Source organism: Peromyscus californicus, unplaced genomic scaffold (genome assembly GCF_007827085.1).
Source record: "Peromyscus californicus insignis strain IS unplaced genomic scaffold, ASM782708v3 Scaffold_13__1_contigs__length_99412109, whole genome shotgun sequence".
Taxonomy (NCBI): Eukaryota; Metazoa; Chordata; class Mammalia; order Rodentia; family Cricetidae; genus Peromyscus; species Peromyscus californicus.
In genome coordinates, this window is record NW_026294424.1 from 56,731,171 (window position 1) to 56,754,467 (window position 23,297).

Consider the following 23,297-nt stretch of genomic DNA (forward strand, 5'->3'; position numbering starts at 1 on the left):
TTCAATCCCGGATGTTTATCTCTTACAGTGTACAGATGCTATGGAAAGGACTCTGCATTCTGTCTAGGAGGTTATGATTGTCCCTCCACGCTCTCAGAGGTGAGAAGCTGAAATAAGGCCTTCAGCTTCTCTGCTGATGTCTTTTCTGGAAAGACTCTCAAACTTTGGTGAGTAGAAAAAAGGTTGTGAATTGACTGTGAACCCAATGGTGGGCCATAGACATCTACCTGCTTCCAATCCAGTCACAACAAAAACTACTTACTATCTGAAGTTCCTTCTCAAGTCCAGGAGCACCAGGGCTTTCTAAGTGCTGGGACTTTGTGAGCATCTCTGGTGCAGGCCAGCCCCGCCCCGTTTCACCATTTATATTCTTGTGTTTCAATTCTCCTTAGCGTCACACAGTTTACTACTTTTAACCTTCTTGGACTTTGCTGACCTCTTTCTTCTATCATAATTTGTTTTCTTTTTCCTAGTGAAATTTATTACTATTTTTTTCTTTTTCTGGGGATTTGAGGAAGCAGCAGAGTAAAAACAAAAAGAAGGAGCATCAAATCTATCTTCAAAAACAGACGTGTTGGTTTTGATTTTTACCATTTGATTTATTTTATTTACTATTTTATTTATTTATTTTAGCATGCACAATAATGGGATTCATCATGACATCTTTGTATCTTTATACACATAGGTCATTATACTTCCTTCTTATTCAAGCCCCTCCCTTGCCACCCTCCATCAGGTCCCTCCCTCCTCCATCATGTGATCTTTTGAAACATTTTAAAACTGATATGCACATTGACAATATTTACATTTAGTTTATATTTAAAGCTCTTGTGCTGACATCTGAACTATGAATCACTAACCATCAGGACTTCTATTAAAATACGATACCAAAACATTAAACACTATTGTTTTTATCCCTTGTTTTGAATCAATAATTTATCCAACTGCTATAGTTTTACTTCTTTAGAGAAAATACTAGTAACTATCCTACTCCCCTGTTTTAATATCTGACTGGATACTTTTAAAGACTGTCATCTTTTTAACCATATAATATTTTATATGAATTCAAGACTATGCGCTAAATTGTCTCATGTTAGTGAAGTACAGGCTGTTTAGTAGGAAATTGGAAGCAGTCTTAATGAGCTTCAACAATGATGGGTCTAAAGTAGTGTGAAAACCATCAGATGAACTTCTGCAGTTGATTTATTTGAGTGTCTCTACTGTAAATGTCAGTTTTTCTTGTGGTCAGTGACATCAATTAATTGAAATCAAAATGCAGAAACATGCAGATGCCTGTTTTAACAAGTGCATGCAGCATGGCCTGTGGTAAGTTTTATTTTGCAAACATTGCCTATTCTTTAGAAGCTAGACAGAAAGCAAGTGTAGACATGAAATGAGCAAGTGGTGTTGGAACTAAGGAGGGAGGTTTTGGGTGTTCCTTCTTATCCTGACAGAGAGGGTTTCTCACACATCTATAAGGAAATAAACATAAGTGGATCTAGTGATCTTGCATTTAGTATTGTTTCATTCAGTATTTAAAATGTGCATGGTATAAGTTCTTCATTTTCTTCTACTACTGGGGATTCATTCACTACCTATTTACAGAAAATGCTCAAATATTTGCCAATACTCTTCTTACCTATCTGTTACATTTCTAACACAGTCTCAATGGTTTTCCTGAGCTAACTTGAAAGCTTAATCTAATATCAATCAAATTCCATTCTAACAAACCTAAAGTCCCTCATATATTTCTTAATACAGTTACCAACTAGGAAGTGACCTAAGTGAGATGGCTTAGTTATATTCCATTGCCAATAACAGTTCTTTTATCAGTGACCAATAAATAAATGGGCATATATCCAATGCTTTCAATTTCTTTCAGTCTGTCTGATTGTGCAGTAAATTCTATGTATTCTACTCCAAATTCAATCTGCTTTCAAGATGTCCACTTTCGTTGCTTGCCCTGTAACTGCTTTAATGTAGATCCTCAAGCCTCCCAAGAATTAAATCTATGGCATCAGTGCCATATGTGACATGTAGCACAGATTTCATCATTTTTGTTACTTTGGTTTAAAACATATAACCTCTCACTTCTATCCACAAAGCCAAATTCTGATTTCTCTAGTCTTTCCAATTCTGGATGCAACTTTTCTCATCCCTCCTGACGGAGTCTTTCCCTAAAATCACATCTTTCTACTGTCATTCCACTGCAAAACTTCTCATGTACATACCTTCGATAATATGATTTCTAATCTAAAATGGTGCTTCTTTGTGTTTTCTAGCCTGTTCATCCTTAGGTTCCTAATTTGAATACCTCCATCAGTTAAGTTTTCATGCTTTGGGTCTAGCTCTCAACAGTCTAAAGTGTATTGCAGTTATGTACTCATGTATCTGCCTCTCATAAAAGGCCTGAAATCATAGCTCACAGTATATACTGGAGAAAGGTTTTCAGAATTAGTCTCGAATAAAAGCCATTTGTATATGATCTGGGAAATTATATATAGATTTCAGCACTTAGCCAAAAGAATAAGCTGAGATGCAACTAGAATGCCTTGAAAACCGAAAGAATGTGAAAACATTTTAATGTAATCTTTTATATGATATGGATTAAAATTTCAAAAAAAAATGAGTTTCACTGGAAAATAAGACTTATTTTGTAATTTTTAAAATGAAAATATGATTACATCATTTCTCCACTCTCCTTCCTCCAACCCCTTCCCCTGCCACGTGTTCCCTCTCTTCCCCCCAAATTCACAGCCTCCTCTTCTCCAATTGTTGTTGTCATTCCTGCTTGTGTGTGTGTGTGTGTGTGTGTGTGTGTGTGTGCACGCACACGTGCATGTAAACACACAAATGTATAAATACAACTTCCTGAGTCCATTTAGTGTTGATTGTCTGTATATGATTTCAGTGCTGACCATTTGGTATTGGATAGCCAATGAGGGGCTCTTCCCTGTGGATGACAATTTCGCCCTCTCTCAGAAGTTATTAGTTACCTGAAAAGTAGGATATAAGGAGATACACTCTGGAGCCCCCAGCTCTTCTGTGTTCTTTTCCATGCCCTTTGGAATCTATGGACCAGGGAGGGAGGTTTGTGCAGGCTACAGGTCTGTGTTTTCACTCTTCCTTCTTCATTCCCTGGAACTCTTTCCCCCAATGGTTTGTGTATTCTAAGTGAAGCCCTAAGAACCTCAGTGCTTAAGATGAAATAATGTTGCTGTAGGGCGGAAAGCATTCTATTCCCCTATTTTTTGAAAGGTTTTATTTTCTATCAGGTCCTCTAGGGAACATGAGTTCTCCCTTTGCTGTGTATTCTCTTTTCTTAGAAAAGGGGAGTTGGAGGAGAGGAAGCAGGCTGTTCTGCAGTATACCTCAGCCTCCCCTACGTCCAGCCCTGTGTTGCAATGATCCCATTTATAATGTGCCCACTGGACAGGTAGCATGGTGAGAACATTCTACATCTGAATTTTAATTATATTGGTAGTAAATACTCCTTGTTAGCCCAGAGGAAGTCACTCTTCAGGTTTGCTTTCTTTTTGTAAAGAAGCACTTGACACAATTAGAGAGAAATTATCAAAGGGCAGAGCTGAGACCAAGTTCCTATCTCAATCTTGATGTACACTTACCTATAAGAAAGTAGTAATTATACTTACTAAACAATGGTATTAGGCTATGCTCCAGCAGAGGGATGTTCTTTCTTTTAACTCTTGCTGTGGTTGTTGGTGACTGGGTCTCACTATGGAGCTCTGATTGGTCTTGTACTTGAAATAATCATCCTGCCCCTAACTCCCAGATGCTATGATTAGACTCATAAGTCACCATGCCTGGACCTCCTCTAACTCTTTGTTTTAACTTTAAATCTTTACTTCTTATTTTACATGTATGTAAGTTAAAAAGACCCCATATGTAACTTCATCCAGTTCCAACAAATTCTAATTTTATGGCCAATCTTATTTTTCTAAACTTTATTCGTATACTCCCAAATTATTTTAAAGCAAACCATATATTTCATTAATAAGTATTTATAAAGATACAGACAGGAATTTTAGTAGCAGTATTGTAATAAAAGAGAAAAAAAACAAGAGTTTGCTTTAATTAATTAAGTTCATCTTCTACCTGGGATACATATTTTGTTACTGTAAAAATTAAAGAGATGTGGGGTTTCCATAGCATACTGAATTTGCAAAGTTTACATGGATGTATGATTATGTGAGCTAACTCTGTCCTGGTGATTAATCTCCTCCGTACACAATAGCACTAGGGTTCAGGAACGCCCCTCTTCTGGTCACCTAGTAACTTTTCACTGGTCAACAACAAGCCGAATAAACTCTTAGGTTGCGGAAGAATGTTTCGCTGACTTGGATCATCTATGAGATTTTAGAAGAAATAACCATTGCTAAGTTTGAACGTGCTAAACCTTTAGCAGGAGATACATATATTATTTCTGGAGCTTAAAAATGGATACAGAAGACAAGGGCTTAGGTAAATTAGGACAAATACTGAAGCAGATTTGGAGACAAAACCAAATGCTAAAGCAGGCTCTCCTGGGTGATAGTCTCTGTGAGGTGGCTGGGGGAGCCACTTGGCTAGTCACAGTGATCTTTTTGGGTCAAGGGCTCAGTGAAGCCCTTCATCAACTGTTGGAACACACTGTAGGGACTCTTCAGTCTACCTGCCAGCAGCTGCATATACTACTTGACAAGGATAATCAATGTGTCTGGAGACAAGGCAAGTAGTCTGTTTTGTTTGCTTGGGTTTGTACTTTCTTTTGAAATACTCATCTGGTCAATATTTAAGAGGAGCTATGTATAGAAACAAGGAAGGTAGAATCTGTTTACAAAAAACTGATGTTATTATAGAGAAAGTAGAGGAAGACAGTATCTCACAAGATTTAAACGCTCCTCCTGTTGGGGAACAGTTGAAGTGTTTTCAGGCTTCTCTGGTGGCCAGGAATCATATTTTAAGGAAGGGAATTTACGGCTCTGCTAGGAAATATGTGGTATTTAAACTGACGCCTAAACAACTAATTGGAGCCATGCAACTGGATATTCAGGTGCTTGGTCTGTTATTTGCAAGACCAAAGCCTTAGAGGAAGGAAAGTCCAGGACTAATTAAAGCAGAACAGGCAGTTTTTCTATATTGGAAGAGCATGTTCTAATTCCAGAGTCATTTGAGCCTAGTGCTATTAATTACAAAAACACTGGAAAGACTGGATAAGCTAGAAGAAACTGGATCCCTACACACTGAAAGTAGGATGTAAATTCTTGGGAATATGACCAGGTGTGTGCACTAAAAAGTACAGTAAGCATGGGGGATGCAGTATCTGAGGACTGTGGTCCTAACATCGATGCTTTCAGAATCTAGGTGGCAGTATGAAATCCAGCTCTCAGACATATAAAGTCATGTCAAGGTGAGCAGGTGGACCTCAGTCAGGAATCCAGAGTAGACAGCACTAAGGAGTTCAGTCTAGAGGCCAAATAGTGAATATCAGAGAACCTCTCCCAGAGCATGTGACCCCAGGACCATCAGCAGGAGCTCACCGCCAGTCAGTCTCTGGAAGGATTGAACCCAGTCCTAGACAACAAGCTAAGGCAATTAGTAAGCTACCAAAAAGGATGAGTTCAAAATAAACATGGGATCTCAGGCATCAGACAAAGACCAAGTTGTCAGAACTGTAGTGCAAAGGCAAGTCCAGACTAGTGGAAGGATGATTTGGTGACAGTGAGATGTGTGATCTTTGGATACAGACTCCTGACTCAGAGCTGAGAGTCTAGAAAGGTTCAGCCTGAGAGAAGCTTGCGAAGTGAGATGCACAGATAGGAGCTTAGGATGGAGTGAGAAATGGATTGACTCGGGTTTGATGATGCTTACTTAGCCTTAGAGTAAAGCAATTTGTCTTAGTTTGGTATTCATTGATCAACCATTGCAGGGTCCAGTCAGAGAATGATACGGTAACGTTATTCTTTGAAAGAACAATTTGGCATATTTTAATGATCACGTGCTCAGTAGGGGAAGGATTGAATTTCCGACCAAAATACAGCATCTGTGTCATCATAAATAACATAGCTGTTGCTTTTCTGCTATTGACCTGTCCTGGGTGTTCAGATAAATATATGTCTGATATTTGAAATGGACAATTGATATAGTATAGTATCTCCCAAGGCAAAGGAACAACTGTCAAATATTCCAAATGACTGAGGAGTTCTTGCCTCCATCCTTATTAAGGAGAAGGATCCTCACATTTTTCTATAAGGTTTAAAGCATACTTCTGGGGAAAAAAGGGCCAGTTTCACTACTTGGCTACTATGTTAAAAGTAGAGTTTCTTCCCTTGTAGTTATAAAAAGGTTAAAAGCTGGCAAATTGTGCAGATACTTCCCTCATCTGTGCAGAAGCATAATTTGACTTAGTTTTTACTTCTTTTTTGTGTGTCTACATGTGCAGAAATTATTGCTTTCATAGACTGCCTCATGAAAATGAATGAACATTTGGGGAACAGTGCTATGCTTCTAAGGAAAGAAGAAAAGGAGATGTGTAATTTATGCAGCATGCATGAGGACCGTACTCCACAGCAGACAATATCGGCCATTCAAGATACCAAAGCAACAGACATTGCTCCAAGAAGGGAACTAAATGTCATGGAAACAGCTACTGTTTCTCCTACAAATGCAGAGGAACGTCATTACACAAACCAGGTCCAGTTAAAAGAAAATCAAACCCAGATAAATTCTGAATTAGGGGGGAAAGAAAACAATGCATCATTGAGTGGAAATGTAATAGGGCAAGAAGAGTCACAGAGCACAGTGTTCCCAGATAATGCAGAAAATGAAGATGAAAAACAAATAGAACACATGACTGCTGAGAACATAAATGGCAACAAGGAAGACATTCATGATGCAATCCAGACAACAACAAGGGAAACTCGAGAGACCTCAGAAAACCGAGGAGAAGAGATTATTACATCCCCAGCAGCATGGGATGTCTCCAGTAAGGATGTGAATAGTCTTCATAATGACTCAGAGAGTCCAAAACAAAAGAATAACATAATGGAGAAGGAGTAAGTAAAGACACCGTGAGAAATGTTTATATAAGCCTACTTCTACATTCATTTCTGTAGTTCTTAAATGCCTTAAGCCTGCTGCTATGACACACTACCACAAACTGGTTTGTTTTGAGTGAAAGAAATTAATATCTTAGAGTTCTAGAGGTGGAGAGACAAGAAAGGCACAGGAGATTCGGTGTCTACTGAAAGCTTACTGATTCACAGATGGTACCTTCTTGTTGCATTCTCAAATGGTGTAAGGGGCAAACCAGCTTCAAGGTCCTTTATTAATGATGCTAATCCTATCCATGAGGACTGTGCTATGACCTAATTAGGTCCTGCAAAGGCCCTGTTTCCTAACAGTCCTCTATGGGATAAAAATCCCAACATATGATATGAGGGAATATGTAATGAAGTTTTATATTTTTGTGTCATGTCTCCAAAATTTACTGAAAACAAGTGATTCAAGTTAAAAATCAACCCACAGAAATTTATGTGGCTGCTATTGCTAATATCATTCTGTTCTTCATTGTTTTAGAAAATACTAATATTAAGTAGTGCTTTAAAGGAAAAATAATTAGTTATGAAAATAATTCAGAGCAATTGTTCAGATCATGGACACTTTTCTAAATAACAAAATTCAGTTTCTAATAAGAAAAAAAGAAATTTCAGAATGTTAAAAAATTAAAAGACAATTTGCTAATATGATTACGATTATCTCTAAGATAATTGTCATCAGTCTTTAAATCTTGCCTTCAGAGCTCCAGGGGATTTGTGGATAGGCTTTTCAGAGTTCTTAAAGGTAAATATGATGGTCACACCTATTCAACTCAGAAAATTGTCAGAAGTTTTTTGTTTGTTTGCTTTTTTTTTTAATCAGATTCTCTAAAAGTCCATGGAATAAAGAAAGGGAGAAAGATTAATGTATTTTATGAGCTATCTCCCCACCACTGCAAGGTAGCATTGATTCTTGATTTGTCTAAATTGATAGTTTCTAACTATATTTTCCCAGATAAATGCAACATCTTCCTAAACAATGTGATATAGTGGGGAAAATATTTGGGGAGCAGGACAAAATTAATTTTTATTTGCTGTCTTATTATTAGCAAGTTATTTTGAAACTTGCTTCGTGTTTTCTTTTTCCTTCTTTTTATTTGTGTGTTCATTTTTTATCTCAGTTTCTCAGTGTCTTCTTCCTTGGTGCATGTGATTAGCAAATGAGACAGTCACAGAGGGGCCTTAGTGTTGGGTCCCTCTGTCAGTGTTCACACTCAGCTAGGTGTTAGTATGTTATTTGATGTCATGCCTTATTAATAAAAATAATAGTCTTATTAATAAAAACAAAAAAAACAGGAGCCAAAAATTGGGGTGAAAAGCAGAGATCAGAGGAATAGACAAGCCACAGCCAACCTCACCTTACCAACTCCTCAGCCTCCAGAGAGAGCTACTTCCTGTATTCTTATGCGTATATACCTTTCTGTGCCCTGCCATCTTACTTCCTGTTTGTCTGTACAGACCTCCAACCTCCATGTATAGTGCTGGGATTAAAGGCGTGTGCCACCATGCCTGGATCTGATCCCAGTGTGGCCTTGAACTCACAGAGATCCCGATGAATCTCTGCCTCCCAAATGCTAGGATTAGAGGTGTGTAACCACTGACTGACCTCTATGTTTAATATAGTGGCTAGCTTTTTCCTCTGATCCCCAGATAAGCTTTATTGTGGTACACAAATAAAATATCACCCCACAGCCCAGCTACTTTCACTATCCTACCACTCCTCACTGCTGTTGTACACCTGTATCCTTCTCGGCATAACACGCTGATGGTCTACTGTGTAGGCACACAACACCGTTCCCAGGAAAACATCACCGAGTCTATGTTCTTCAGCAAGTACTTTGCTTACCTTAAACATAGGACTCTATAAAAACAAAATGAAAAAAGAAAGTAATGTATCCCCAGCAAAGAGAATTTAGTGAATTCTGTCGATGAATCTTTCAAAGCATGAAGACCTCCATGGTTTGCAAGAATTACTGTCCCTGACAAACAACCTCTAAAGTTGTCAATATGTGGTTTCTCATTTCATTTGAGAAAAACATTGACACTTCACATCCTCCCATTCAGAAATGACTCAAAACAGCACCTCGTGAGTCATTGCCGGCACCACTCCCTCTGACACCTACTTTAGGTGTTCCCTGGTTAGCGACTGACTTCCTCTGTGGCGTTGAACCAATTGTGCTTGGCTTGCATATTTACCAAGATGACTCTTCATTGCAGTCCCCCAGGCTAGGAAGCCATCACAGCACATAAAAGTATATGCAATAAACAAAACCTTGCATGGGATCTTTTGTGGTTCCTCAACCTTCAGTTTCCCAAAAGCCCCATCCTTTGGAGGTAGCTATACTAAAGTGTACACAAAGAGAAAAAAAAACACTAAACTAATGTAATCTATTTAGTAACAAGACTAGTCATCGTTGATTAAGACTGTAGAGGTTGGATTTATTTACAAATCTCCTGTACACTTTATCTGTCATTTGGGAACCACACCTTATAGAGGTGGGGTGCATTGAGATGGTCTCCAGGATAGAGAAGAGGGCATTCCTGGACTTAAATGAAGCCAGTTCACTGAATCTTCTGCTGAATAATGTTTCTTTTTTTTCTGAATTATCATTATCTCTATGAACAAAAAAGTTAAGCAGATCAGCGTGCTGGAGATCTTTTTATAAGTTCAGAACTGTGTACATAAATAAATGACCTCTATGAGTTAAATGCTTAATTATATTTCCTTATGAAATTATAAATTATATTTAGCAGTAAACTTTGAACTGTATTAACAGTAAAGGAAAAACAGCTAAAACTTTATTAATATATAACTGAGAAAATGATGTTGTGTTATACATAGATCCTGTCATATACCTTCAACATTGCCTTTGTTTCCATTATTTCTCTGTTGTGAAATAAATATCAAGAAGAGAACCCCAAGTGGATGGTGTTAACATGGAGATCAAACCATTAGTGATCATGCAGTTTATTCAGATCCATTACATTTTAATAGGTTTAAATATTAGATCTCATCCAAACTTCACAATATCATAGATTAGATATTAGTTTCAAGCTGTAATGGATGGAGCAATCATTACTTAGGGAAGATCTGAGAAAGGAATGACAATATTTGAGAGCTTTTACTTCCACATTAAGAAGCAGAGAGTCAACGTTTACTTCTAAAATTGAACATCTATGAGATTTGTAGCAAGTTAAAAATCTCAGCCTCAGTTTCCCTGTCTGCAAAATAGTAGAGATAATAATACTTGACACAGAAGCTATAAAAATTAAGTAAAACTATGTGGCTAAAACCTGACCAACAGGAAGCATTAAACTATTGACTATTCTGAGAGGTTGTGGTATTTATGGGCAAACAAATAGGAAATGGCCAGTCTCAAATTTGAATTCAAATTTATAAGGCACTGAAAATCTTTGCAAAGATGGTGTTGAAGAGAAATAAAATAGTTAAACTTTTCAAATGATAATCTGAGGATTAGAAATCTATTCCTGCTTAATAGGATTAGTGTACCAAAACTTAAATATCACTATTTGACCTCGTGTACTTGGACAATTTCTGTGCTTCATATTCATCACTTCTTGAGGTAATAGGCATCATACAGATCCCTTGCCAGTAGGTAGACAGGCAAATAAATAAGAGGTTTTAGGTAGATTAATGTACTTTATACTTAAGCATTTAAGATGGGCAACTTCCTTATTCTTCTTCCTCTCCAAGTCAAGGACTTGGTGGCCTTTTCCCCTCCAGATGGAACTGTTTAGAATTTTCAAGTCTCCCAGAACAGGTGGTGAGTCAGGAGTGAGGGCCTATGGAAGGGAGCAATTAGCTTTTCTTCTTTGTCTGGATTATTCAGTTTCCTACAATCGCCCAAACTAGCTACTTTTGAGGAAGAAAAGGAATCTACTCTACCCCAATCATATATAGAGTCTGAATACCTCTGCACTGTTTTTGTCTTATCTCTCTGTCTCCCTTTTTCTTTCTGTCTGTCTTTCTCTCTGTCTGTCTCTCTCTCTCTCTCTGTATGAGTGTGTGTGTGTGTGTGTGTGTGTGTGTGTGTGTGTGTGTGTGTGTGTGTGTGTGTATGTTTGTGTGTGAGGGGTTGTGTGTGCATGCACATGCATGTGTACTTTTGATTTCAATAAGACTGGATGAATGCTGGGACTTTCCTTTTTCTGAATTTTTACTTTTAAATCAGAAAAAAAATTCATTCTTGTAATCCTAGAGGACCTCACTATAAAGGCATCTCTCTCCTCACAGTTAAGTAAACTATTAATTTATTTAAAAACATCATTAATTTTAGAATTTTAGTATAGGATGAACAATAGTGAGGAATAAATCAATCACTTTGATAATAAAATTAGTCAAAAACAGTTATAGCTTATGTGAAGTAGATGTTGCTTTCACCCCATATTACAGGAAATTGTGGTACACAGAGGTTTAGCATCTTTTTGATTACAGGGTTAATAACTAGGAACATTAAAGTCCACATCAAGGCAATGTGCCTCACACTTTGTGACCTTCTGCCTTTGTCTATAAAGTACATGGATAGAATGGCTGGAAAATGAAGCTTGCTTTTTTTTTTTCCAGGTATCTTGATGTGCTGAGCGCTGGGACTGACCCTCAAGTGTCTTGTTACATCACAGCACCATCGCATGTCCTGCAACAGTTGGACTGCCAGATAATTAACAGCATGAGCTCCTTTATAGTGAGTGCTAACGAAGAGTTGGTCAGCAACGTCATCGCTGTTGAATGCTCAGATAAGGAAAAGAAAATCCCATTCCCAGTATGCATTGCAATTCCTTTCAAGGCAAGCTACAAGGGCAGTTACAGAGACATCCTGGTGAAAATGACAGACACAAACTTTCAATCCAGTTACCTAACGCCAAGTTCACTGGAAGGAATGAGGGGAACTTCTTACAAGGTCAGTAAGGCCTGGGCTACAACTGTATTTGTTTGTTTCCCTTCCCTTCTTGTAACTCAGAATATTATGCAGTAATGTAGTAATAATTGTTCCATTATATAAGTGTGGACACATTTATGTTAGAATACTCACGTTTTTTTTTCCCTAAATAACGTCTATGAAGCTCAAACAGTAGAAATTATTTGCCAAAGTTAGTAATAGAGAATGGGTCTAGGACTCACCAAATATTCCTTTCTTTCTCCTAGAAAACAACCAGCATCATAGCTTCATTCACTTCATAGTTCATGCTAACTTCATAATTACGTATCTACTGTGTTGGACTGCTGCCCACACAGAAGCATTAGAATCTTCAGATGCTATAGTTTTAGTTTTTATTATTCATAGGTTGGGAGAAATATATATATATATATATAATGGAAACTGTGTATGTGAATGCTCTGATGAATTGATTAAATTTATAAATGGATTTTAATCTACACATTGAGGATTGTGTTGTTAGTCACTGGGATGAGGGCAGTAAAGGAAGAAATGTGGTTCCCACATTTAGCTACAGTATAAATTCAGATGGATCAAGACACCTCTCTGTGACTCAGAGCTTTTATTTGAAAAGTAATATAATAATGTCTGCCTGATAAGACGGCAAAAACTAAATGAACAAACCACTTAAGAAGATGGGAAAGTCTTTATACAAGCGAGTTGTCAATAAGTTTTCACCATGTGAAACAGACTTTATTGTAATAATATTAAGGCTCTCTATGTCACAAATTCAAATGTTGCTGAGACAGAATCCAGAATTACTGAATTTAGTATTAGAGAATTAATGAGGATTCAAGTTGAGTTTTCTGTGGGCTACTGAATTTATTTGTAAACAATTAAGGTGTTTATGTTTTTATATGCAAATGTTTCTTATTTGGTGGGAACAGAAAAGAATACATGTTAAAATCTTCATAATACATTCTGTCCTTTTGGTTTGTTTACAAATCAAATCAAGGCTACATAGTTGAATAATAAAGCTAAGTCTGTTTTCATTACTCCTATTCATGCCACTAATACCTGTTAGATTTAGACTAGCTGCCTGTGAATATGGGAGTCTGATTAGCATTGCTCTGGAGCAGGCCTCTCAATCTTGGCGAGTCTGTGTGTCCTTTATAACAAGTACTTTAGAAACTGCTCACAGTACAAGTGCCTTTCCCAGATGGGCTCAAAAGATGTTTTGTAAATGAATAATCAAGACACAAGAAAAATTAAGACGATCATTGTTTACCAGAAAACTGTACTCTTCTTTACATAGTAGGCTAATGAGAGTTATCTCTAATTTTAGCTCAGGAACATTTGAGTTCTGGACCCCTTCCAAAGTTTTATGTGGGTCCTATGACATTTAAATGCTCTAATTCTCAAAGGCCTTTTTAGTTTGCCGGGTATCTGCCAAATGTGGTCTCAGTGCTCAGCAACCACCACTTGTTCCCAGGAGACCTTTTCTTCTCACTACTTTCCCTCTGGCCACTGAAGCAGGATCATTGTGCTCCGAATTTTCCCAACTGTGATATTGTGAAATGTTTTCCTTAGTCAGCTTTCAAATGGCAGATTATTTTCCAGTGTGAATAACCCTGAAATGTTTGTGTGTGTGCATGTGCTATTATCCACTCATGCTGGGTGGAGTCTAGCTGGTATTGGGGAATGCATGAACAGAGCAAATTATTTCTTGGTCTGCCTCCTTGTTTAAAGCATTGATGATTATACACATAGATCATTTTCCTTCCATTTATGGACTCAGTTCCATTTTACATGATAAAACTGTTGAGTATGTGCTTGGATACATGGTTATTTATTTTAATATAAATACAGAAGAAAGACACAGTGTATTACTCTGTAGTTATGTGTTTCCACTGGGGAAAGAAATAGAGACAATAACTTTTTATGGCATCTGAAGATGTTGTGATCTGTCAGAAGAAAGAATTTTTCGGACAGTACACTTGCTGCAATGTTAAAGTAAAATGCCCAGGAAATAAAATTCTATCCCTTGGAATTCTGTAAAATTGCATAGAAACTTCTAGACAAGTTCTATATATAAAATTCATTCTATCCCAAAAAAAAAATCATTCTAGCCAAAAATGGCTAGGATTTCAGAGTAACTAAAACTTGTGAAGATATTATGACTACCTATTATACATGTGTGAAGATTTAATTTAAGTTACAAAATAAATTCATTTCTCATTTCTCTATTGGGAAGTTCAAGCTTAAGAAACTCTTAACATCTCCTTATCCTTTCCCAAAAAAGATCATATCTTAGTGAATGTGATCTCTCCACACCATGGGAGATTATGGGTAGCATATACATTTTTTGCTTGTTTTGACAGCCCACAGAATATGTGTTATATATGTATTTTTCCAAAATAATGCTAATTGCTTGCTTCAGTAAAGTGTCTTTTACTCCGTATAGGGGACTTGTGCTGCAGTGAATGTTTACAAGTTGGGTATGTTTTCAGTAGTGTCATGTTTAAAGAAACAGTCTTTCACAGTAACGAAAAAAGGACTCAATCTAAAATCAAGCGTAGATGCCCGGATAGCCTTCAGTTATCCTGCAGGAGTTTTCAACTCACCAGTGCTTGTCCAGTTAAAGGTAAAAATTAAAAAGGTAAATTAATTATATTCTCTGTCTAGCGGGCCAGCATGGTCCTACAGATGCAGAAATTGTAGATTTGTCATATATCCATGAAGCTTATCTTCTCTTATATGCGGACTCATCTATAGTGAGTTGAGTGATACAGTAAATACTTTGAGCAATCTGAAACACACCTCTGCTTTTATTTACAAGGCTTTCCTAAATAGTCTTCTGTATTATTTGTTTATGTTTGTTGGCAAACATATGCTGAATGTCTAGAAAACAATTGCTGACAAATTTGGGGGTATTTATATAAATCCAGATTTCCAAATAAATTGATGGAAAAAGATAGGAAGCTACTGATCCATTCAAATGGTTATTATCATGAATTTTTACTGTATTTACTAAAGAAAATCAGCTTTTTTGGACAATAATTTAATGTACACAAACACTATTTTCATAACGTGTAATGCCATATGAATATACATCCCAGAAAATTTATGTTCTCCAGTGGGATTCCTTATCATTCCAAGCCTTGTTCTTCCCATTTTCTCTTTCCTATTTCTCCCAGTTCCTATCACAAATAGTAAGTCAAGGAGAAAGATTGGGAAGAAAGCCTAATTGTAATAATGTATTTGAAAATATTTTCTATGAACTTTGACTTGTGTTAGTTTTCTTCTCAATTTTGTGCTGATCGCATGATCTAAGAATAGTGATATTTAGAAATTACACAAAATGTCACTTCTGTTTCCTTGATTATGTTGTTGTTTATAGTTGAGTGTTTCTAAAACACATGCACAAACGTATATATGCATAAATAAACACGTGTGTGTTTGTGAGTGTGTATGCACGTGTGTGTGTTCATGTGCACATGCATATATGAATAGGAAACCACATTTTAAGAGATTTTACTCAATTGTGTGCTTTTATATAAAGAATTTTATTTCCAGGCAAGAATGTACAGAGAATCACATGAAAATACATTCCCTAAAATTTTCAGAAAATTGTTTTAGGGCCATGCTAATACTTGCATCCTCTGAATGTATGTGTGCATATGTGTATTTGAGTGTGTATACATGGACATGGACATATTTTTCCTTCCTTTTTGTTTAGATCCAGCCAGTCGACCCTTCTCTGGTGTCATATTTAAAAGCACATCAAGATTCCTCCTATTCAGTACAGTCGACAAGTCCTCTTATACACATCCAGCACCCATCAACTCATTCTTTTCAAAAGCCAGTCACGGTATTCCTTCCTTGTTCTCCTCTCCCTGAAAAAAAGAACCTTGAGTCTGAGAAAGATCACAGGAGACCAGAGAGTGCCACAGTGCACAGGAGCCTGCCAACACCCTTGTACTTCAACAGGTGAGTCAGAGACCTACTACTGCTAACTAATTTACTGGGGTACAAAGAACCTTCCAGGGTTACTTGTAATCAGTTGACTTGTATTTAAATATCTGAGTAAAATAGTATGAAGTATGTTCTCACAGTTGACCCACAATAGGAAAGAGTTTTAGTTCTAATGGACTCAAAGCTGTACCATGTGAAAAACGGTGCTTTTTAATAATATAGATATGAGATTAAATCTTTCAAGAATTTATGATATGGTTAATTATAAGAATGCAACATAGTACTTCTAGTTTCTTCATTCAGTGTATGAATAAGATAAATTTGATATATTAAAATGCAATAAAATTTCCCAGATCGTGGTGCTGCTTCGATTTATCTCAACGCTCCCGTAGCAGAGGCAGGCGGATCTCTGCGATTTTGAAGCCGGTCTGATCTACAGAGTGAGTTCCAGGACAGCCAATGCTACACAGAGACACCCTGTCTCAAAATTGGTTAATTAATCAACCTAATTTGAATTTATATTTACCTGCAAGTGTATTTCTTCTCCCAAGTCATATAAACGAACAACATCTTCATGAATAAAGTCAAATATGCATATTAACTCAGCAGCCAAAATAAACAAAAAAAGTGGAAGGTTAGCAAATTGAACATATTGCAGGACATTAAACCTGATCTTAATTCCCATCTTTTAACTTAAGATTAATTTTCTTTCCTAATAGAGGAGACAGAAGAGGATATTCCCATTTACTAAACATGAAAGGACTGGTTTTGAAAAACAAGAATTGAGTAACAGCTGCTATTACCCGAGAGGTCACTCTGTGGCAGATTTGTGTACTGTGGCCTGCATTATCATTTTTTATCAATGTGAAGACTTAAGTGTAGTGACATTAAGAACTAGTGAGTGATGCAGTCATGAACTGAACTCACACATTTCCTCTCTATTGAGTCCCCACCATCTGTCTGAGTTAATGGCTATATTCTTGTTCCTATTATGCTTGCAGCTTAAGAAGCTTGGGGCAGCACTCTGTTGATTTGTGGCTGGAGGAAAATTACACATTCTTTACTATAAGATAAAAGATAGGGGACATAGAAATAGACATGATCAGTAGTTATAATTTCACTACTCGACTTCACCAGCAGAGCCTCCTTCCAACACACTTTCACAGTTCTTTACTTCTGTTACGTATTTCCATCATCATATACCTATGGCAATGTGCCATATAATTTCTTCACATTCCAGTTCAAAACACCCCAATGTTAAAAAAATATTCTGATCTTTAAAATATACTTTTAAGGTGACATTTGAATTACTGTTTTTAATGTTTTCTTCTAAACTCTCTTATTGTATTTGTCACCTATTAAAATTTCCTAAGTTCTTGCTAGTCTCTTGCTGCTTGTACCTTCGTCTTGAGAATTCCTATCTGTGGCTGTTTCTTCTGCTGTCATTCGTGGCTCTGTTTCTTCATTTGGGGGCTTTAATGCCTGGGTGTGCACTATAGGATTCTGCTGGCATGAAACGGAGCCAGTTTCCTCAGATGGCATGTATTTCTGTCTCTGTTGAGATCCAACTCCGACTTCAAAACTACTTTCAACAGTTTCAATATGCTAAACGTTCATGTTCATCTTTCCAGTGCGCCTGTGATCCCAAAGATGGATAGTTTCATATTCTGCTCATTTGATTACTGTTTACTGCTGTTGCCTCCTGTTTCTTGGTTATTGGGAGAGCATTGTCCACATAGAACTATTTTTGCTTTATTGGGGAAAGATTCTCAGATGACCCATTCTAAACTTGTTACGTACCATTCTGTGTTATACGTATTAAGTATATAATCTTTGGAAGAATCAATTGGGGAAAGAAATGGTAATGTTATAGATAGTAATAGCACACATGCTGTACGGTCCTTAGGGGCTAGTACTGTCTGGTCCACACAGGAAGGCCCAACCTACCATAATAATGTCACAATTTCAGTGAGACATGGGTTCAGAGAGCTATGGAGCGAATAAAATGTTTCCCTTTTGTTAAACCTGAAGCTATTGCTTTGTAAAGTCTTCAAACATATCATGTACTATTGCATTCAAGAACATTAAGGTCCTGGAGGGTTGAAAAGCCTGCTTTGGAAAATCAAGAGGAAACCCCTCTTGAACATTCCCTAGTAGTATATCTTTCCACTCATGGAAACCAAATATTGAAGTGACCAGAAGCAGACCTTTTTATCATGGGATGCTCTTCCGAACGTCTTTTATGTGGCATTGAAGGAATTAAGGAAAGGTGAGAAAGGTGTAGTAATAGGTGACTGCCAGGCCTGAGACAGTGATCCTGGGCTGTGTATATATCATCTTGTCTCCCTGGCAGATTGTCTGAGGGGAATTAACCTAGTTTCTAGAACTCACCTTTTGTGTTCAAGCAGACTCAACAGGAGATTTCCATATTAGTCAGTGTCACTGCTATAAGGAAACTTTGAACCCTAAGTGGGCTGACCCTGCCCTCCAAAGGCATGGCCATTGACATGAGAAGAGCTTTGGACTCAAGAAGTAGCAACATTTATAAATTTAAAATTTAAAAATTTAAAATTTATAAATTTAAAATTTATAAAGTGAATTTTATGTTGCTCAGAATTGGATGAAGAGAAAAATAGGTAAAGATGATGTTTGTCTTCTGTATATAGTTTTTCTACCTTGTATATTTGCTCCATTAACAAACATGCATTATTATTAATTGATTCATTTTATAGTTGGGTAAAGCAGATTTAGTTGTCTTTTATTTTATCCAAAATAATCTTAACAAATGTTATTTCATTTTTATACTCCTTGGTATATGAAGATAGTCGCCTTGGGGATGGATAGATAGTCAGGTTAGAAATAAAAGTCTCCTGAATGGAAATTGGAGTCATCACCCTTATTTTTCCATGAAGTACCGCATTGTGGAAATACTTCTTCTTTGTTGAGTTAGATATTCTGAAGCCTATTGGAAATAAAAAAAAATGAAGAAAGGAATTTGAATGTGTAGACCCTGCTGATCAGTAAGACAGTTTAGCAATGTCTATATTTTCACTTTTGAAGAAATAAATTTTTATGCTAGTGCTTAATGTGCAGTGTCTTTGGGAGCACAATCTCAAGGTATAGTAACTGACTTCCATATGTGCTCAACAAAGAAAAATGTTCTTATATTTTTAAACAATAACTTTTCGAATAGAGACATGTGCTAGTAGTTGTACTAACGCTGACAGATCATGAGGAATCCCCAGCTGTCATGACCAGATACATATCCACAACACACAGTAGATTAGAATATGGAGTCTGTGATAAGTGTAACTGGGACTAAGGACATTGTCAATTAGGCAAGACACCAAAAGTTTGTAACTTGATAATTAAACAGGGTAGTTGAATCAGAAAAACAAAAACAAAAACAAAAACTTTTTTCTCAATATCAGTCATTTGAATTGAAATCCCAAAGTGATTACATTGGTAACAAATATTAAATTCAGAGTGAACAATTTGATCCAGAAAATGATCATCAATCTATCAATTTATTGCAAACTAAATACAAACCATGTAGAAAATAGACCACTGGAAATTCCTCAGTATGCCATACACCCTAGGCAATGTGACCATGCATACGCTCCTTGTCCATATACTTTCTGTCTTAGGGTTTCTATTGTTGTGATGACAGTGTGACCAAGAGCAACTTGGGGAGAAAAGCGTTTATCTGGCTTACACTTCCATATCATAGTTCATCATCACTGAAGGAAGTCTGGGCAGAAACTGAAGTAGAGACCATTGAGGAGTGCTGCTTACTGGCTTTCTCTCCATGGCTTGCTCAGCCTGCTCTTGTATACAACTCAGGACCACTTGCCCAAGGGTGGCACCACCTATAGCGGCCTGTCCCACATCAATTGTGAATCAGGAAAATGCTCTACAGACTTGCTACAGACAATCTGATGGAATCATTTTTGCAATTGAGGTTTCTCTTCCTGGGTAACTTTAACTTGTGTCAAGTTGACAAAAAAAAAATTAGTCAGGAGACACTTCTATTTTAAAACAGCTCTATCATCAACATGTATAATTTATAATGGGAGTTGTTTTAAATTTTTGAGTAAAGAAATTCTATGTAAAAATCAGTACTTTAATGGCTAAATTAGTTTTCTGAGAAAAGCTAATTCTAAAGTGTTGACATTCACATTTAAAGGCCCATGCATTATGTATACCACAAAGGGATTGTTCTGAAAGTAAAATGTGATATGAGAATTTTGATAATGTGATTGCTTGCAGCACGTTTTCTTAGAGATTAATAGCATATTTATTTTAGTCAGCATCTTCACAGAACCTGATTCTATCTTGGGAAGAGATGAACATTTTTAAATAAATCATTTTTAGAAAGATGCACTATATTTTATTTATTTTAATTTTTCAACATGTATGTGTGAAAGTGTGTATGCACGTGGGATCCTAGGTTGATGTTGGGTGTCTTCCTCAATCACTCTTCACTTTATCGACTGACAGGGTACCTCCCTGAATGTGGAACAGACTGGCTCAACTAGTCTGTCTAATCAGTTTGCTTCAAGGATTCCATATGTCCATCTCCTGACCAATGGGATTATAAAAGGGCAGACACACCTACCCACCCATCATTTACATTAGTGGTAGGGGTCAGAATTCCTGTGCTCATGCTCCATGTTGTGCTAGCCAAACTATCTCTCCAGTTCTGGTTTATATATTTTGGAGAATTGTCATAACATCAACATGTCATTTTTTGATCTTGACCAAGTACTAGTCATTACTAGGCAACATTATTTGTCAAGGTTTGCTAATAGTGCATAAGTAGGGCATAGTTTATTTAAAGAGCTGTTAATCCTAGGAGGTATGGATGTAACATGCCATTATTTGACTTAAAGATACATTGCATCTATTACTGCAAATTCTGTTTCTTTAACTCAGGACTGTTTCTTTCTTGTGTTTTGAGACAGACTCTTGTTCTATAGCTCTTCTGGTACTTCCTGTGTAGCCCAACTGGCTGCACACTCTCTGTTCTCCTTCAACCTCAACCTACTCAGTCCTAAGGTTACAGGCACATGCTATTAATCTTGGTTATTAAGGACACATTTTAAGTCACAGAAAAGCAAACAAAAGTCTTCAATTAAAAAGTGCTATAACTTTTATTTATTTATATTTTTGTGTACTGGGGATAAAATATAGTCTCTCATTTGTGTTCTTTCCTGAACCAATTATATTCTCTGACATGTTTGTACCTCATGCAGATGATACCCACTACATCTTCATAAATCCAAGTTAGAGAAAAACAGGAATATTTCCCTCATTTATATGCATATAAATAAGTTCAGCTCTATAAGCCTAGAGCTGAACTCCCATTCCAAATTTATTAGAAACTCATAACTGGACCAAGAAGGAATACAGAATACAGATCAGCCTATGTTATGAAGTGATAACAAATTTCTTAACAGTTCTTGTATCTTATTATGCATATATAACAACAGTCTTTATATCTCATTCCATGCTATGAAAGGCTGCTTCTTGCTTCTTATGCCTGTACTTAGGCACAGAACAAATACTTTCTGGTTGCTATTATGGCTGTAGAAAAAACTTTGGGAAGATTCACTAGCAATAAGGCTCATGTCCCCAAAGTGACAAATCTCTCTTCAATTTCCAATTATTTAACTGGAGCTAGTCACATGGTCTCACTCAACTATAGTGATAGAGACATGCAACCCCATTGTACACTCAAAACAAAGGATTAGCCAATATTTTAGTGGCCATTGCTCATGAATGCCACATGCACTATTTGGCTGAATCAAGTAACTGTCTGTCCTGAGTCAGGATGTATGAGCTTTCACTACACGTTACGACCTCATCGAAACTCAGAGCATTGGCAGAAAAAAAGTGAATAGTAACTACCATGGGTGGGTTTAGGGAAGGATCAACGTTGTATTTAGTGAAATTTATTTCTAGTGAATGATCAAGATTCTGATTCAGTGTGAATATATTCTCCAGTGTAAATTAATTTTTAGCTTCAGGATTAAAAAAATCTGCCACATCTGTGATTATAATCTAACATCCCAAAGCCAATTTCTCTACTTTTTTATTTTATTCTGTCAGAGTCCCTGAAAAACCAACAGAGGATTTTAAAAATAATGTAAGTTTAGACCAGTTCTTTGTTTCTGAGTCATAGGACATATTGGTCTGTGAAACAGGTAAATTTTATAATTCTAATTATCTACACATAGACACACCACATCACATAAATGCACAGAGAGAGAGGAGACAGAGATGGGGAGAGATGAGAGAGATCGATCTTGATTTTGGTAGCTAGCTAAATTGTTTCTGTCCCCCAGCAAGTTGCAGGATGTTTTTCTCCAAAGGTGTTCAGTATCAACATTTTTTTTGTTTTTTGGTTGTGAAGAACAGATACTGTTTAAATGAATGCAAGAAGAACATTCATTGAAGGACCTCATATTAGTCTCAGAAGACTCCATTGTCTCTTTCACATTAATTTTTTTCTTACTCCCTTAATATCTAAGTTTTCTTCTTAATATGCACACTATCAATTGATTTCCTTAGTCCAGAGCTTTGCAACCAAAGGAAAGTGATGAGCCACAGTCTCTGAACTCTGACATAGCCAAATTCCAAAGAAAGGGAACTGCGTTGGCTGGCTCTTAGAAACTGGTCTATGGAATGAACTCCAGTTGGCAAGCAGTAACATGTGGTACTTAAAGCTGTTAGGCTTTGGGTGGGACGTGTTACATAAGCAGGAAAAGTATTTAAGAAAGCATATTGGCTATCTTCTGCTGTAGGATGTGGTATGGGAATATTAATACCACCTAACACTTTCAATGAATGCTTCATAAGTATCCACACTTGTATATATAATCCTATGATAAAGATAACATTGTTCTATTGTGATAGCCAGTAAAATTGAGATACATAAATACAAAATACCTTATGTATGGTCATTTGATTTTAAGAGACGGAACCCAGCCAGAAGAAATGGTGTTGGAGTCTATGGTTCTTAAGTACCCCTAAAGTGTCTGTACTTGTCCCTCTGAGTCCATTGTTTCTAAGTGTTCCCTTAAACCTTCTTTTGCCAGTAGTAAAATGTATTTCATTCTTTAAATCCATTCTTTCACACCAGCATTTTTATTCTGCAAATATCCTTGAATAGTATATTTGCTCCTAAATCCCCCATACTTTCTTCTTAGTACCACACAGATCACCCCATGCTATAAACAGATAATACTATGATAGTGTATGGATACTTCTAGAAGCAAGGGCTATAATCGTCCCATCTTTCTATTCTTGAAGTCAGAAATAATTAGGA

The 23,297-nt window shown here is 36.7% G+C and overlaps 1 protein-coding gene across 5 annotated transcripts in view; it reads left to right on the forward strand.

The window, feature by feature from the left end:
* Positions 1 to 4,349: 4,349 nt before the first annotated feature.
* Dthd1 (death domain containing 1) overlaps positions 4,350 to 23,297 on the forward strand; it is a 74,741-nt gene continuing 55,793 nt past the window's right edge. For 3 of the 5 annotated variants that reach the window (XM_052734964.1, XM_052734965.1, XM_052734967.1), the window contains exons 1-4: positions 6,447 to 7,055; positions 11,683 to 12,016; positions 14,457 to 14,636; positions 15,732 to 15,982. In XM_052734964.1, the coding sequence (XP_052590924.1) occupies positions 6,469 to 7,055; positions 11,683 to 12,016; positions 14,457 to 14,636; positions 15,732 to 15,982 (1,352 nt within the window). In that variant the 5' untranslated portion in view covers positions 6,447 to 6,468. Of the gene's footprint in view, positions 4,729 to 6,442; positions 7,056 to 11,682; positions 12,017 to 14,456; positions 14,637 to 15,731; positions 15,983 to 23,297 lie in introns of those variants that run through there. The other 2 variants (XM_052734968.1, XM_052734966.1) reach the window with 2 other exon arrangements.